At 38.9% G+C, this 18,014-nt stretch overlaps 1 protein-coding gene across 2 annotated transcripts in view; it reads left to right on the forward strand.

Moving 5' to 3' along the window:
* Positions 1-18,014, forward strand: part of LOC121917343 (transcription factor GATA-6-like) — a 44,370-nt gene that overhangs the window by 24,952 nt on the left and 1,404 nt on the right. For both annotated transcript variants that reach the window (XM_042443246.1, XM_042443245.1), the window contains 3 exons: positions 5,543-5,668; positions 7,794-7,881; positions 7,968-8,077. In XM_042443246.1, coding sequence (XP_042299180.1) covers positions 5,543-5,668; positions 7,794-7,881; positions 7,968-8,077 — 324 coding nt within the window. The remainder of the gene's footprint in view (positions 1-5,542; positions 5,669-7,793; positions 7,882-7,967; positions 8,078-18,014) is intronic.

Here is an 18,014-nt window from a genome sequence, read left to right on the forward strand (position 1 = left end):
CCTAGTAGGTGTAGAGGACAGCAACCTGTTCATACTTACTTGGGAGTAAGTCTAATTGGATATAAAGGGAATTATTACCATGTCATGCTGAGTTTGGGTTTATTCAAGCCTCTATCTGAACCTGAACCTGTACCTACCAATCTTAAGCACAGTAGAAATGATTAAAACTGTACAGGCAAAAGCTGCAATCTTGAACAGCAACAGGTAACAATGAGCCTTATTTCTGAGGAACATACTGGGATGGACCATTTTATATCTTATATTGATTGGTTAAGACCCAAATTCCAAACCGACTTTAGAGAACTAGGACAGGTGGTTTTTGTCCGGTTGATTCCAGTAAAAGGGACATAGCTGTGGTTAATAAGCATTCTTCTCCAAATCATAAGGGCTATAAACACGCCTGGTCTTTTTTTAAAAAGAGAGAGAGAGAGAGGGAGAGGGAGGAGGAGAGAGATTCTCTCTCTCATCAAATGAGCCTTGAGATTTTTAGGGCTGGATTTTCAGGAATTCAAAGTATGTCTGTGTGCATTAGGATTAGAAACCACCAATTCCCTAGAATGAAGCAATCCATAAAATATTGCCTGAACATTCCTGACAGTTTCTATTTTGGCTCTGTTTAAGTTTGTTGACCCAGGAAGCAAGTAAATCCTAAATATTGCCATTCTTTATCGAGGACTTTAAATGTAATAAAGCATATTTTTGGGAGGTTTTTTCCCCCTCCTTCTTTGAAAGTCATGTCTACTACAGGAATGACCATTCACTGAATGTGAATGTCAGGTGAGCAACGCAGTAAATCAGTGTGGACATATAATTTGTGTGGCGTGTGGTGCTGGGATGAACTGCAAATGAAGGGCTCTTTATTTCTTTGCCTCTTTGAATTAAGGCAAAGGAAGAAAATGTCAACCTGCTTCTAAAATATGGGGGGCTGGGTGGTGGGCAGAACTACAACTCCCATAATCACTGTGTGTACTTATAATCCAAAAAAAGAAGTTGTAGCCTACAAAAGTAAAATGTTGTGTCTATTTCTCCCTTGACTATAAATTCTGCACTCTTCCCATTCAATAAAATCCAATCTCTGTTTTGCACCTTCCCTTTGGTCCTCAACATGGTCACCCTTATCCAGAGACAATTCAGTGATTCCCAGACTATGGCCTTCCAGGTGTTTTTGGATTTCAGCTCCCAGAAGCCACAGCCATTTTGGCCAATAGTTTGGGATTCTGGGAGCTGAAGTCCAAAAGACCAGAGGTGGGAATCACTGCTGGCTTCAGAGTTGAAAAAAGAACTTGACTTCTTTTCCTCTTGGAGCTGATCATTATTTTGGTTGAAGGATTTGGGTTCAGAGACAGCAGGCTAAAGGCCTCCTTTATCTTTCTGCATCTTTCATCCTGGAGGCTGTGGTGACACTGAGGGATTTATGGCTGCTTCTGAGTCATGACCTCCTCAGGGCCAGGGCCTGCAGGCAGCCCTCTGCTGCTGGGCATACAGTATTCTCCAATGACAGAAGGATGCACCAGGCATCACCCAGGACTAGAACCTGATTGGGCACACATTTATTATACCCTCCAAATATATTCTTAAGAGACAGAGTCCAAGCATGTCTTACATGTACAAGATCTGCAGGCTAATAACATAATCTCAGTTCACTCATGCTTACAGAACCTTGGCCTCGCTTTGCAAGAAGGAAAGGTGCATAAGCATATTTTACAAAAATATATGACATTTGAAATGCCACTTAGCAGCAGAACCTCAACTCAATGGCAGAAAAGCATAGAAAATATGTAATATTTTAAAGGTCATAATGGTGCTCCTTCAAGTGAGAGGCTCTCTTGGAACCTACATTGACCTGCATTTGTGTGCGGAAAGAAACGTGTTCCTCCCCCTCCCCACCATAAGCATTTGAATAACTTTAGCCTTAAATTATCATCATTTTTTTCTTTGTCATTGGCTACTCTTTTACTTTTGTAATCTACTACATTTTTAATTACCACGTTTTTCATCATTATGCTCTATTACAGTATATTAGCTGAAAACCTAAGAACTCATCTGAAGGGCAGGATGGAGATATATATATTCATACACAGTAACAGATAAAATAGCATATTGCATTTGAAACTCTTTTTTCCAGTTCATCCACCCTGCAGCTGGTATATATTTATATGTACATTTTAAAAAATACAGGAAACTGTGTAAGAATTGAAGTCACTATTATAGTTCTTGTTATTACTAGTCCTGTATAAAATCTGATGCCATTATTGGTTTGACTACGCTGACTTTGCAAGGGCTTTTGGCATAACTTTAGTAGCGTTCCTTTTTATCTGGGCTGTGTCACCTTCACGAGTCTGTTCAAGGATAAACAAACACATTGAGAGAGACAATGAGCTTTTAAAAGTCACACTTTCCTCATTGGATCACCACTTCTTCGGTGAGGTTACCATAAGGCAGAGGAATTTCAAAGTTAGTCACAGTGTGGGTTTCAAAATGGCTATTTACCCAATTCCATTAAATAGGACATAATCTAATTAGGAGAAATAAGGGGAATGGAGTACTTTGCTTGGTTGTTACCTCTTAATCCTCCAGCTGCCGGTTTTGTCTTATGAAAAGACCACAACATAAGACAACTGTAATTTTAAAATAAACTAGAGACACAAACATGTCAAGAAAATCTCATGATAGGTTCACTTTAGGGCTGCCACAAGTTGAAGGTGCGCAACACCAAACAACAGAGATAATGGATACATTGTTTTAAAAAGGGGGTACACAAACACAGTATGTTCATTTTAAAAAACCCACATATTTTCAAAAGCAACATTTGAAATTTAATTTTGAAATTTTTTAAATGAGCCCCTCAAAACTAGATTAGAAGATACTAGGTTTATGCCACTTTGGAAGTAAAGGGCAACAAAATAATCAAGAAAACTCTATTATAAATTATATCATAAATGATAATATGTGCACCAGTCTGGGCCACATCCCAAAACACTACAACAAAATTGAGTAAAAATGAGATGAAGGGAAATTTAGTTGTGAAATGGCCCATTTAGTGTGACTTGCAACTAACTGTTGCTGGTCAAAGGTTTTCCATTTTATTTAATTTATATGTACCCCGAATGTGGTTCTCTGTAACTACCAACTCTACATTCATACCTGGAAAATAACGTAATAGCCATTTTAACATTTTTAAAATGACTGTTAAATTGTGAAGTCTTGGAAAAAATGTAAAAATTAAGGAAACAGTTTCCCTGGTTTTTCCTGAAGCCTCTCCCCCCCAAAAAAAATTGAAAGAAAAAAAGGGTTATGAAATATTTTATTTTAAAAATATGAACAACATGTTTAATATATTATATTCACATATTTATTGTCTCAGATTAATTTTTTAAAACTATGTGGAGGAACACATTTATATAAATCCATATGAGTACGTATCTGATCACTGTAATCTCTGGTCTTGGATTTCCTTTTCTCAGTTCATTTTAAGAGAATGAATCCATTAGGTTTACTGCAAGGTATGAAGAAGTAATGGGAAACAAAATATTTTTCCCCGTTTTACTGATGTTTTGTTCTTTTTTTTGGGGGGGGTTGTTTCTTTTTTTTAGGGGGGATTGCTTGCTCAACATTTTGATAAAACTAGAGTGGTCTCTTATAGTTTAGGTGTTTTTTACATTTCAGGAACTTGTAGCTCCATTTGTAGCAAAAATGTTTTTTAAAAATACGTTCAAGTTGGGCAGGTTGATATTGCGTTTTTCAATTTTCCCAAAATTATCCTTTTTTCCCCCTTGAAAAATAATTGGGGGGGGGGGAAACTCTCTCCATGGCTCCAAAATTTCTGGAAATTTTACATTCCTAGATTAGACAATTTGCTTCCCAGCCATTTAGCTGTTAATATGAATTATACTGAAACTATAAGAAATGATGTGTATATGTAATGAGAGAGAGAGAGAGAGAGAGAGAGAGAGAGAGAGAGAGAGCACTGAGGATTTTAACAGCTTTATCTTTAAAATCAGATGGGCTGTAATAAAACTAATGTTGTTTAATATTGTCAGGACACTCTTCAGCTAATATACATTTAACTGATAATGTGGCTCACATTTTTGTAATACAATGTGTGTTTCTAATTAATTGAGAAAAGATTAAAAAGAAACTTTATCGTCTGATTTTAAAACAATACTGGCAAGTGCTATTTGTGTGTGTCAGTTGTTTCAAAAGGAGCGCAGTTGTTAAGAACTATTTCTAGCAACACAACAAATAATTTTGCAGAAAGAAGAGTGGAAACCGAGTTCAATTTATGTTTGCTAAACATTTGCAATCTTGGATGAGAGGAATACAGCTCTCTGGAACTGACTTTTGTTTTCTGTGTAAATGTGTTAACATTTGTAAGGTTATAGATAATTGCTGATCCTTTTTAAAAAAACCTTGTGCAAAACAGCAGATTTATGATATAGCTAGAATTCCTTGCCTGTGATTAATGTAAAAGAGATCAATTGCTACAGGAAATTTTATAACCCCTTCACCTTCACTTCACATCTTTATGGAGACTGGCTTCAGTTATGATCGATGGGGTTGTAAAACTCTTTGTTGTACAGTTATTTCTGATGTAACGTTGCCTCATCTTGGCTCCAAACTCTGCTGAAGAGTGTCATAAATGACTTGTTTATAATATAGACCTTTCTGCTCTTCATGAGCCGCCCACCCCCTCCCCAATGAAAGCCCACTTCTGCAAGGCATCTTGGACTTATTTCTCCACATAATTCCCAGAAAACTAACAGAGTGGGTTTTATATATTCAGATGATTCAAGTGATCATCTAGTATGCTAGCAAGTCAAAAACATGGGTTTTGAAAATGAGTACAGAAAGGGGGTTGAAAATGAGTGTCTTCCTCAAGGTCATTATGCATCTCTGTAGGTTCAATTCCGCATGAAGTTGTGTCTATCTGCCCTTGGGAAAGTTAGTAATGTCTTAAGTGAAGCCACATATCTTTCCCATTGGATGGTGTGAAATAAGAATCCAACCCAATGTTCTGCTATGTAAACAGTCTGCTGCCACACTCCAGAATTTTTTTTGTAGTTTGATACCACTTTATCTGTCATTTTGGCACCAACCTATGGACTCCTGTGATTTGTAGTTTATTGTGGCAGTAGAGCTTGCTGACAGAGAAGGCTAAATGTCTCACAAAACTACAAATCCCAGAATTCCAGAGCATTTATTCATAGCAGTTAAAGCGGTGTCAAACTGCATTAATTCTACAGTGTAGATGCAGCTATGGACAAACGAATCAATATTATCTTTTACAAATGTGGAACGTTTTACAGTGTCATAGGCAAAATATATATGTGGGGAATCAACTGAACATTTCAGTCTTCTGTGCTTCTGAGATGCTAGCTCCTCTTTTCTGCCTGCTTCTCTCATTTTTTCTTTTTCTTTTCATAGGCAGTATACCATCATAGAGACTCTTGTGGCTTCTGCGCTGGGGTGGGGATATGCAAACTATTCATGTGTTCTGCCATTATATTTCTCTGTTTTTGCATTTCCTTCTGCTTGCCTCTAGCCTTCTCAGAGACGACTGGGTTTGTCCTGTGCTAACTGTCACACTACAACTACCACCCTCTGGCGCAGGAACGCAGAAGGAGAGCCCGTTTGTAACGCCTGTGGCTTGTACATGAAACTTCATGGGGTAAGCAGCTATTTCAGTATTATCAGGAGTTATTTTGGTCCCTGCCTGGTGCGTGGTGCACTCTGTCCTGGAGCCATTCCTTGGAAGGAATGTACATTAACTTTCAGGGAAGAGAAGAGCCACATCCCACTTTACTAGAGACAGAGAGAGACGGAGAGACACACCAGCTATTAAATGACAGGGAAAGATATCAACAGAGAAATCTATAACACTGTATCCTAGCACAGCCCCTTATTTAATGTGCCAGTTCAATATAGAAGTAATTGATTATTGCTGTTGGCAGACCATAAGCTTTGCAAATGACTGGAAGAAAGAGCCATCTTCATCTGGAAGGTTTAGTTGCTACATACTTGACAAATTCTAAGCAAGAACAATTTTTCCTCCACAAGAGAAGACAAATGAGACATGCTAAAAAGCAGATTAATTGAAAGTTTGCTGGTCTCCTCCTTGTATCAAATGCTGACAACATACACTGTTGTCAATATGCCTTGTATCATGTGCTGACAATGACATAGAAGAAAGTATACCTGAATAACTTGTGGAAAAGGCTGTGTTTCTGCTTCCACTGCTGTATAGAATCCGAAATAGTAAAACTGTTAATAGAACAAATTTCCTATTTGATAGGCTGTGGCTGGATTGAGCCTAGCACCACCTCCTCAAACCCTACTCAAAAGGTGATCATCACTTCTTGGGCTCCCAGCATTTTATCTCTCTTGCCTCTCTTCGTGGAACACAAGGCAGCTTATAACAACATTAAAACAGGATGAAGTTAAAACCTGAAAAAAGTAAAAGCACAATTAAACTATCATAGGCAAATAAGATGACTGTAAGAAGTATGAAATCATTTGAAAACTTTACAGCGACTCTCATAAAAAGGCATTTCTGCATAACCAATTAATCATCAAATATCTGGTTAAATAAAAAAGACTTTGCCAGTGAAAGGATACTAGAGATGGAAGCCAGCCTGGCCTCCTGTAGTCAGGAATTCCACAGCAAAGGCTTTCTCCCATGTCCTCACCAGATGGGTCTGAGGCTGCATCCACACTGTAGAAATAATCCAGTTTGACACCACTTTAACTTGCATGGCTCAATGCTATTGAATTCTAGGAACTGCAGTTTGGTGGAGCTGTGTTCTGGTGCCCCACCAAACTACAATTCCCAGAATTCCATAGCACTGAGCCATGGCAGTTAAAATGGTGTCAGCTGGATTATTTCTGCAATGCACATGCAGTCAAAGATAGTGGTGGAACTGAGTTAAATTCTTAGGTATGCAGAATGTGGGAATAGGCTTCACCTCAGTGGAGGACACAGCTCTCTCTTCTGCACACCCAAAGCCATAAGACAGAAGTAAAAAAAATGTGAAATTTTGTGCAAAGGGTGACTATGTAATAAGTTGGATGTGTGTATCTAAGGCAGGGCAGTAAAAAGAGTGGGTATTTGTCCATTTTTAGAGCTCTGCAAGAGATGGAGAGGAATCAGTTGTTTCTCTTCTTTTCTGCCCAGTGGATCTTTTTGCTTAAAAATCTTCCACTGAAATCAAGGCAGGGGCAGGGGACTACCAGGCCCAGACCCTAGAAGCAATGGAGGATACTTTGGAACCAGCAGGTATTCCACTGCCATCGCCTTGTTTCTGAAATGCCTCATTCTGGGGCCTACTGCTGGCAGGAACATGACTAGCAATAGACTATCATCTATGGAGATTTCCATTGGTGCAACTACGGCATCTGGGATAGAATTGGCTACTGCTCCATCCAAATCCCCCAAACCAGAGGATGTTGGGGTTTAGGATGCCTTGGGCCAACTTAACCATCCAGTCCTCCCAATTAATCCTGTATCATTCCATTTTTTTCAGCTGCTTTTAAAATGTCCCAGCTTTGCTCTGCCTCATTTTGCCCCTTTGTCCTTATCTTCATTCATCTGCAAACTGAGTGCAAAAGTAGATTGCACTAAACTTGGATGTTGATTGGCCACATGTGCCCTGGTTTTCATCTGTAAAATGTGGGTGGGTATGCAACATTATGGTTGTTTATAGTGGGTTGGCTCTAATGCAGGAAAATACATTTCCAACGAGGAAACTGCTTCTGAATTTTAATGTCTTCCTTTATGTTTTGGCATTCCCTTTTAGGTGCCTCGACCTCTTGCTATGAAAAAGGAGGGAATTCAAACCAGGAAACGCAAACCAAAGAACCTATCTAAGATAAAGTCATGCTCGGGTAAATATAATGAGAGTTGGTGGAGGGACAGAGATTTGGCCATCCAGAGAACACACAGTTTCTAATGGGTTGTGCTACCATTGCAGGTAATAATAGCAATAATGCTGTTCCTATGACTCCAACTTCCACGTCTTCTACGAACTCAGATGACTGTAGAAAAAATGCTTCCCCTAGCACACAGCCCACAGCCTCAGGGGTAAGTGATAAAACAGTATCCATAATAGTACATACATAGATTTCCGCAGTCTCTCTTATCTCAATTTTTTTATCTTATCTAGTAGAACAGTAATCAAAATAAACTTTTCAGTTTGTTAGCTGATACTGGAGTGGGAATTTCACAGGAAATTGCCTATAAATGCAAACACAATGTAAAATGAAAGCACTTCACAAACAACTTTGGTAAGATATATAGATATATAGGTATAGATACAGATGCTTTTTTTCCTTATTTATCTTGTGTTGTACTATGTATTCTGTTGTGCTCTACTATATAGTAGATATTGTCCCCAATCCAGGTTGGGGTGATCCAACAGTTTCCCTGTGCGGCACACTCTGTATAGAGCAAAATCCTCTAAATTCAGGAGCTACATTATCTGTAGTTTTACAAAAATATAGAGAAATTTTGTTTGTTTGTTTGTTTAAAATATATACAGCCCACCTTTCTCCCAGCATGGGACACAAGGAGGCTTACAAAACTAAAACAAGATGAAGCTTTTAAAAAACCTAATTAAACAAACCATCATCATAATAAAATGGCATGTATTCTAAAAAGTATAAAATCATTTAAAAATGTAACCATAAAGATACAATGCATAGCCCTCACCCCATAAAAAGATTTCCTGCAACCAATTAATCATCAAATGCCTTTTAAAATAATTATTTAAGTATTTACTTGCTGGTGAAAAGCAAGTTCCAATGGAACCACCATGGCATGGCACCTCTGGGTTCCTTCATTCAGCACCATAGGTTGTTCAAGCAGAATTTGCACAAGACATTTGGAGCAGAACAGTAAATGGTGTCATACAATCCCACATGCATCTCTTTCCCTCTTCAAGTCAATACAAAGGCAGCAAATGTTGCTGCCTTTTTATAATGATCAAAATCTGCCTAAGGCAGCGGCTTCACTCTGCCTAATGGTAGGGACCCACCATTTTGGATGGCTAGAGCAGCCTTAACCACCTTAGTGTTGTCCAAATGTTGAAATACAATCTCAGCATCCCCAGCAAGCATAGAATAGTGGGAGTTGCCCTTCAACAGATTTGAAGAAGCATCAGGTTGTCAAAGGGTACTCTTAACTAACCAACATCTATCCTTGGCAAAATGCTCAAAAAGCAAATAAGGAAGATAACATTGAAACTCTATGGTGAAGTTGCAAAATAGCTGAGGAGGGACTGAATTTGTTCTCAAGGTTGTGGAATAAAAAGAATGAAAACAAGGAGCACTATCAAGGTTGCAGAGAGGGTGTATGTGCACAACACAAGAATTTTTAAAATACTCTAAATGTTGGGAAAAGGAGACCTGGACAGTGATTAGGCTGAAAGGAATTTGGACCTTTTGTCAGAGGAGTAAGCAACAATTGCAATATGTTTCTTGAGTAAATAAAAGCAGCTGAGCATCTTATGATTTCTTTAGAGAGCTCAAATGTTACTTTTTGGGACCACAATTCCCTGAATTCCACACTCAGACAGTAATGATGCTGACTGGGGGATTCTGGTAGACCACAAAGTAACATTTCCAAATTCCGCTTAAGTAGAAAGCACCCAAAGTGTAATGATAGTAGAAGTCAATCACAGGTTCCTTCATTGTTTCCCCTGTCATTTCTAATATGTCTCATACTTATTAGCTTCCTTTTATTGCCACATAACACCAGCATAAGGCAAGAAACTTAATATTTTTCATGTTGCACATTTTCTGCAGGAAACACTAATGTAATCCTGGGGTTTCCCACAGCAATCATTAACAAGTCGTATTATCCAAACTCGCCATATTTGCTAATACACATCATCTGGAAATAAGTGGACGCAGTCATAGCAGCTGTTGGTTGGGGCTGTTAGATAGGAAAGGGAGTTGTTCCACAGAAAATGTGGGTGTTGGACCTGCATAGACGAATAGTTGGTTGCTCAGTGCTATTTCAGTTCACAACCTGAAAACTGTGTTTGTTTCAAACTGAATTCTTTGGCCACTGTTGGTTCGGAGTTTGGAATGTTACACTTTTGGACATCCTGGTAGATCCTGGGATCTGGAGGCTAATATGTTAGTTTTCCAAAACTCTCTGTAGTTGGTGTTTAAACTGTAGATGGTTTATGTTTCTATAGTTGGTTAAGAACATCAGGCTATTTGTGCTGGATCAGAGCAAAGACCAGAGCACATACATCATTATAGTGAAATTTGTCAGTATCTATAACTTCAGCCTTTTCTTGATATCTGCACACCTGCCTAATTCTTCCACCAATATTTGTGCATGTGGCCCTCTCTGCCCCCCTACATGTTCAGCTAAGTCTGAATGTGGAGCTGGATGTACCAGGGTTCTGAAAAGTAGAGGCTGCATCTGCAGTGCAGAAATAATCCAGTTTGCACCACTTTAACTATCACGGCCCAATACTATTGAATTCTGGGAATTGTAGTCTTGTGAGACATTTAGCCTTCTCTGTCAGAGAGCTGTGGTGCCACGACAAACTACAATTCCCATAATTCCATTGAGCCATGGCAGTTAAAGTTGTGTCAATCTGGACTACTTCTGCAGTGCAGATGCAGCCATAGAATACAGTTCCTCAAACTGCATAGGGCAGTTGTTTGGATAGGTTGAATGGATACAGTAACTGATACACAGGGGGGAAACTATGGTGAACAACCATTAACTCACTGTACTTAGGAATTTTGGGAATTCGTCTGCCATCCACAGATTAGAGCTCCCATAGATCACCCACATCATATTATTATTCAATGGCCTCCCCCTATTTAGTGCATCCTCCAGATGTACTGGATTACAACTCAGCCTATGCAAATGTCATATGGTACTAGTCTCTTTGTCATTTCTAACATGCCCCAAACTTATTAGCTCCCTTTCATTGCCACATAACACCAGCATAAGGCCATAAACTCTTAAATATTTTTTCACTTTATTAAGCCTCTGCCTTTCATTCTCTGTGGGATATTTTATTGCCTATACATGTTACATTCCCTTTGTAGGTTAATCTGAAGCTGAAGTGAAATATTCTTTCAACATCTCATTTTTTGAAACTCCTTAAATATTTTGAAAACATAGTGAAGGCCAAGCAATGTTATTCTGGCACTAGAGAAGGAGCAGCAAGTTCTCCCCCATTCAAGTTGCATAGTACCCAAGGCCAGACAAATTAGTTTGGAATCTTAGACAGAAAATCCCACAAGCATGTCTCCTTCTCCATTGCTATAAAAATGCAACAATAAACAAAAATAACAATTGTTTAAATCAGCCTATTTAATATCCTGACAGTACAGGAGTCAAATCTGGCTGCAGGTTTGGTTGTGTTATCATAAATATATAAAATTTTAACTTACATTAACAAATATGTAGTTAGAATGTGAAATAGATTTCATTTTAATTGACTTTCTCCTAAGAATTCAGTTGAACCTGGGGGAAAATTGCCTGAGATTTTGCTCTGTGTTCCAGAGTGATTTATCTCTGTTTTTTTGTTTTTCAAAAGAATTAAGTTTAATGTGATTGGGGCACTGCCAGAATCCTCAGTCCAGGAAAGCTGTGTGTTCTAGTCACCCATTTTCCCTATTTCTTCTCCTAGCAACAATCATCCCCAGTACTAGAAGGCATTAAATGGATTATTTGAGTAAGTTTTGTATTTTGTCTTGAATTGTACTAACATTTTATGTTAGCAGAGTTGTCAACTCTAGGATGGAAAGAAAAGGAGCAACTTTAGGTTCACCTCCCCTGTGTCACAAGGGGTTGCATAGTTTTGTTCATTTGGAACCAGTTCAGTTTTGATTTTAACTTATTTCTGGCCAGTTTTTGGTAGCGGTTGAGGCTTCAAAGGCAAGAGGAACATTATAGCCACACTATACAATTTAATTTTGGGGGGGGGGGGCTGAAGCAGGGGTGTAAAATGAGGATATTGTCCCCAGTAAGCATTCTGCCCCTCCATTGAAATTTTCCTTTAGTTCTAGTTAGCAATCTAGAGAATGAGACACTAGCAGTTGTTTGCTGCTAAATCTCTTATTTATACTTGCTGTGTTTGTATTCCCTTGGTAACTTTGCCTTCCCCTTTTCTTTGGATGCTTAAACAGAACAGGGTGTGCCAAAAGGCATGCCCTATAGACAATTTATTATATAACTTAAATTGCACATTCAAATTGGTTGCCATTGTCTTCTAAATGCTTTCTTTCTCAGATGATGCAAGACCATTGAACATTCCTGAGTAAAATAACATTTTCTCTGATGTTTGGAAATTCTGATTTCGATAATCTAAATTACCTATGAGGCATGACTTTTGGCAAACCCTGTTCAACAAAAGTTTTAAGTTAATGCAGTGGAAGCTGTGTGTGTGCCTTCAAGTTGCCTGTTGACTTAGGCAACCCTGTAGGGAGAGGGCAGTGTATTAGATGGAGAGATTAAGACAGTTGACCAGGTCATAATCCAGAGGTGGTTCTTGTACCTTTACATCTGCTACTTGATTGAGGGATTATCAATGCCTCTTGTCATACCTACCTGGGAACCATCATTGCAAAATATAACATTTTTAACAGCAACATTTACAATGCCCTATGTAGCAATGACTGTGGGGATGCTGGAAGTTGAAGTCAGCAAAGTAACTTTTTAAAATAAATTCTGGATGGAAAACCAGGCAGATGAATCAGATTTACTTTGTTCCCAGAGTCATTTTGGTGTACTATGAACTGGCTCTCCTTTGGTGTACACATACCTTTTCTTCTTACTTGACTCTTCCTGCTAGTAGGACTGAGCAAGCAAACAAGATACGGTTATTTAGTGTCATCCAAATGTGCGGGATCTAGACTTGTTGCTCCCTGAATCAAGGACAAATCCTGATTTGTGATTTTGACTTGTAAAGGGACCACTAAGTTGAGAACTCTCAGTCAACGATGGCATACTGTCCAACATTTTCACACGTGTAAATTGGGACATGTGTGGCCAAGCAATATTAAGAGTGTGGTCAAGGTCGCAAAAGAACACACAAGCTAGAAGAGGTTACAGCAGTTTGCTTTTGTCTGACCCTGTTGTGAAATCTATGGATTGTAGTCTGTAGAGTTTAACTATTGTTGAAGTGATTGCTAGTAAAATAGTAGAGAAGTGCTGCAGAGAATATAATTGTTCAGCTTTACTAAGGGCTACCTGGCTTCCCTCCTTGTGGTAGAGCCTTGCTTTGATGGTGGTTGTAATAGATGGGACTACTATTAAGACAGGAGGTTGTAGCATCCCCTTGTCTATCCTATCAGAATAAAGACCTCTGTAAGAATTGTGTATTCAGTGCAAGTCTCAGGAGTTTAATAACAGAAATATGGAGAGAGGGGATTTAAAAGTAGAAGAAATGACTCCCCAGGTCTCATTTCCACTAGGAGAGATTTCCAAGGCTTAGGCTACCTTGAAACAAAGCCCTCTAATTAGTAATTCTGTTTCCTGTAGTTGAAAATGTAAATGTAAATGTAGTTGAAAATTTAAAACTTAGCTGTAGTTACCAACAATGAAAAAATGTGCACATGCCTTTGTGCCTTGTTGTTTCTGCTATTGCTTCAGCTATTCCTGTAGCAAAATATGCTCTGTACATGCTCCATTGTGCCCTGTTGTTGTTGCTTCAGCTATCAGTGTTCTCAGATCTGGCACTGAATCTAATTTCCTAAATTAATCCTGTCTGATTCAAATTAAGATCCAGTTGATCCTCACTTGGCAGCTATAAAAGATATCTTGCAGGTTAACTTTTCCAAAAAGGCATCATTAAATTAAATGAATTTTTGAAGTGCTGTGATCACTCATAAAGGCTGGATCCAGCAGCTACTCACTTACTACAGCAGTCAAACTGTTTTTCCACTCCATTTTCTTATCTCTTGTCACAAGGTCAGCTCCTGGAATTTGCACTGATACTATGTTTTGAATATCCACCAGAGGTTGTCATGTATCCCAGACCCCATGTCTGTCACACACAGCTGCACTCAGAGCTGTGCGCCATGCCAATGATAAAGTCACTTGCATGTTTTTCTTAGGCTTAAAATAGGATCTGGTGTTAGATCATACATGTGGCTTTTTTTTATTGCCATTTTAAATTTTTATTTTTAAAAGAGGAAGACTCAGACAAAATAAAGGGACTGTCAGGAATATGAAAGTTCTTGCCATGGCAGTTTCCAGAATGGTTGCCATGTTGATCTGCTGTGGCAGGGAGAGAAGACAAAGAATATTGCCTTATTTTGTTACATGCTTTAATGGACTTGAGCCTCAGTACATTAGTTGTCAGGCATATACATGAGTACAATGGAGGAAAAATGTGAAGAAAGAGAGGAGGAATCAGACACACACACACAACATACACCACTTTTCCCACAGAAGTGGGACTAAAGGAAGCTTACACAATTTAAAACAGAAACAGGCCTGTACATATTTCATTTCAATATAATTACTGCTAATTAAACTATATATTGAATTAAAAACAATTTAAAAGAAATCTAATAAAAGGGGGGGGGGAATAGCCCAGCTTGTTATCAGCTTCAGCCAACTACGACCCTACCTGGCACTGGGTGACCTAGAAACAGTAGTACACGCCCTGGTAACCTCTCAATTGGACTTCTGCTACCCTTATACCTAACTTGGAAACTTCAGTTAATCCAAAACGTGGAAGCCAGGTTGGTCACCGGAAAATCAAGAGGCGACCATATAACTCCAGTTCTGAAATCTTTACAGTGGCTGCCAATTAGTTTCCAGGCACAGAACAAGATGTTGGTAATCATCTTTAAAGTTCTACATGGTTTAGGTCCAGCTTACTTAAAGGAACGTCTCCTTCCATACAATCCACCCCTCAGACTCAGGTCCTCTGGGACAAATTTACCACAGACTAAGAACACCAGACTTGCCGTGGTTACCCAGAGGACCTTCTCATCAGCTGTTCCTAAACTTTGGAATGACCTACCGGATGAGATCCATCACATAACATCTCTTGACGCCTTTAAAAAAGCCATCAAGTCGGAACTCTTCTGGCGGACATTCCTAGATTAATACATGGGCCCTCTCCACTGTCCCACAACTATGCCTTCTTTGACTCTCCCTTAAATCACCTCATTGTAATGGGGATTAAATTTTATTGTAATTTTATTGCGATTTTAATAACTGATTTTTATGCTGTTGTATTTTAATTGTGGGTTAGGAATTGTGTTACTGTCATCCCTTCCCTTATGCGGGGGATCCGTTCCGGACCCCCCCCCCCCCATGTAAAGGAAAAAACATGGATGCTCAAGTCCATTTAAATGAATGGTGCTCATGCCCGCGGCAGTGTGGCAGCGGTGCATGAGACACATGCCACAGGAGCACACGCCATTGTTTTCTTCCAGCGCACACCTCCCTTCCTTCCAGCGCAGCTTCCAGGGTATGCTGGATGCCGCGTAAAATGCACCCCCATATAATGTGGGTGCACTGTATTATTTTACTATGTTTTATTCTTGATTGTAACCTGCCCTGATCCTCCGGGGAGAGGTGGGCAATAAATAAATATTGTTGTTGTTGTTGTTAAAAGCCTTTTCTTTATAAACAGTCAGTTCTCCAAAACTTGCTGAAAGAGAAAACAGTTTTTCACCTGCCAGAAAAAGATGAACAAGGAAGGATCCAGCCTGACTTCCCTGTGAAGGAAATTCTAGAGCCTGGGAGCAGCCACCAAGGAGACTTTCCCCCATGTTCCAACAAGCCATGTTTGTCAGGGTGGCAAGACTGAAATAAGGGCTTCCATGTAAGATCTCAAAACTAGACTCAGAATGGGAGGTTGCTATTAATGAGCTCCATTCTGTGACATTTCAGTTTGCACTTATTGTATGCAAAATAACTATAGTGGTAGATGATATAACTATCACCTTAGCATTGTGGACCATATTAACACTTTAATTGGTTTACATTTTCTCACAACTATGTGTATCACCGCTTATCTTTTAGCTTGCAAATTAAAATATTTGCTAATAAAGAAAAAATATCTAATAACAGGGGATCACAAAGTGGGAGTTAGCATTTGTAGGAGTGTCACCAAAAGGTGACCTGCAAAACCCTATGTATTTTAATCTGATTGCAACAATGATGTCTCCCCTGAAAATGCTACAATATTATTTGAAGTCACTGTATGCCTCCATGTTCTTACATCATTCTTCTCCACAAATATCCATCAGACAGTGTCAGAAGTGGCTTTTGAATCCATGCTCTAATTTTGAGATAAACTCAAGAATATTTAAGCTCGCATCCTGGAAATGGCTTACTTGGCACAAGTCCAGAATGTAAAGTTAACAAGTGGTTTTGTTTTTGTATAAAATAAATGAATCAGAAGAGACCATTTCCCACCTAAAATATGGTGGATGGTTTCAGTAGTCAGTAGTGAGAAATTTTCAAAAGTTTCTCTGATATTCCTTGTTTAGTGCTTCTGAAAATATCAAGCTTTAAAATATTTCTTGGTTAAAAAATGTTTCCAATTTTTAGAATCTGGCATTGCAAAGATGAGTATTTTTTATTAATGTACTTAATTAATATTCCGCCTTTCTTCTTGCATGTGACCAAAGGCAGCTTCTTTGTGACTCAGTGATTTGAGGTTGTGAAATCATGGGAATCTTTTCATCTTCTCTTGGTATATTTTTGGTAGTTTCTCACCCTAGGTAGTTGTCTACAATCCCTGTGGATGCTATTGGTGATTTAGGTCATTGCATAGAAAGAGTTTAGATATTTTCCAAAAAAAATCCTCCCAGTGGTATGGAGCATGCCACCCCACCTCCTTCCCACATCTTTTGCACAATCTCTACACATCTTCATGGAAACGATATATATGACTTTCTCTAGTGTACCGAATGTTCATTGCACATAAGGCTGACATCCTGCTTTGCCTCAGTTCTGACGAGTAATCTTAAGTGTCCAACAGAGAATCTAGAGAATTCCCTTATTTCAGCAAACCTAGGACCCAAAGCTATGAGATGGCAAAACCATGTTTGTTACTCATATAAAGAGTCATGGAGTGCCAGTAAGGTTGCAGATATTAAGGTAGGGAAGGTAGAAGTGTTCTGATCCTCCTATGCTCATGCTTCTTTGATAGTAAAATGCAGCAAATCACTTCATGTGTCTGTCAGTGGGGCAGGAATATGAATATGTACCACATATAGATTAAATATAGTGATGGGTATGTTCTGTTAACCTATTAAATGTTGAACCAAGCTACCTTGTTGGTTGAAATCTACCATACTTCTTTAAAATAAATATATATTCCCTAGAATTGTTAGGAATGAACTGCCCATGTTATTGGCCTGACAGACCTGGTTGATGCTTTTCCATTGATTCTTCTCTGTGAATGAAACATAAGGCAAAGTCCAATTGTTAGTTCCAGCCAGAGTTGACTCGTTGAATCAATCAGGGATGACTCATCGAATCAGAGTTCACTCATCAAATCAATTACATAGATATTGACGTATGTCTTCTTGGTTCAATGGGCCTACTCTAGCTGGTCTAGCTCAGACTCACCATGCTGGCTGGTGGGTTTGAGTAGTACTAGTAAAAAGTAACCTTTCCAAGCTTTGATGCAGTCAACATAGGTAAGACAGGGCCCATCTTCCCCAGATGAAGTATTCTCAGGTCTCCTGTGTCTATATGTCCTTCAGCATCATGGTCTTCTTATTTCTGTAACCACCCACTTTCTTTCTCCTCACACTATCTCTTTCTGATGCTTTTTTTTCTCTCTCCCTGGCATAGGGCTTTCAAAGTTAGACCAAATGTCATAGGTTTCCCATCTGTGAATGGTGCACTATACTCTCTCTTTCATATGTATGTGCACACATACACATACCATTTGTGTGTGTTGCTGTAGTACTGGCAAAATCAAATCCAACAAAGGCATTGATCTGTTTAATAGACAATTACTTGTTTTGATGACTTAAGTGGTGGATATTATAGTCATTGACAATTCCTG

The sequence above is a fragment of the Sceloporus undulatus genome, unplaced genomic scaffold (assembly GCF_019175285.1).
Source record: "Sceloporus undulatus isolate JIND9_A2432 ecotype Alabama unplaced genomic scaffold, SceUnd_v1.1 scaffold_15, whole genome shotgun sequence".
Classification (NCBI taxonomy): domain Eukaryota; kingdom Metazoa; phylum Chordata; class Lepidosauria; order Squamata; family Phrynosomatidae; genus Sceloporus; species Sceloporus undulatus.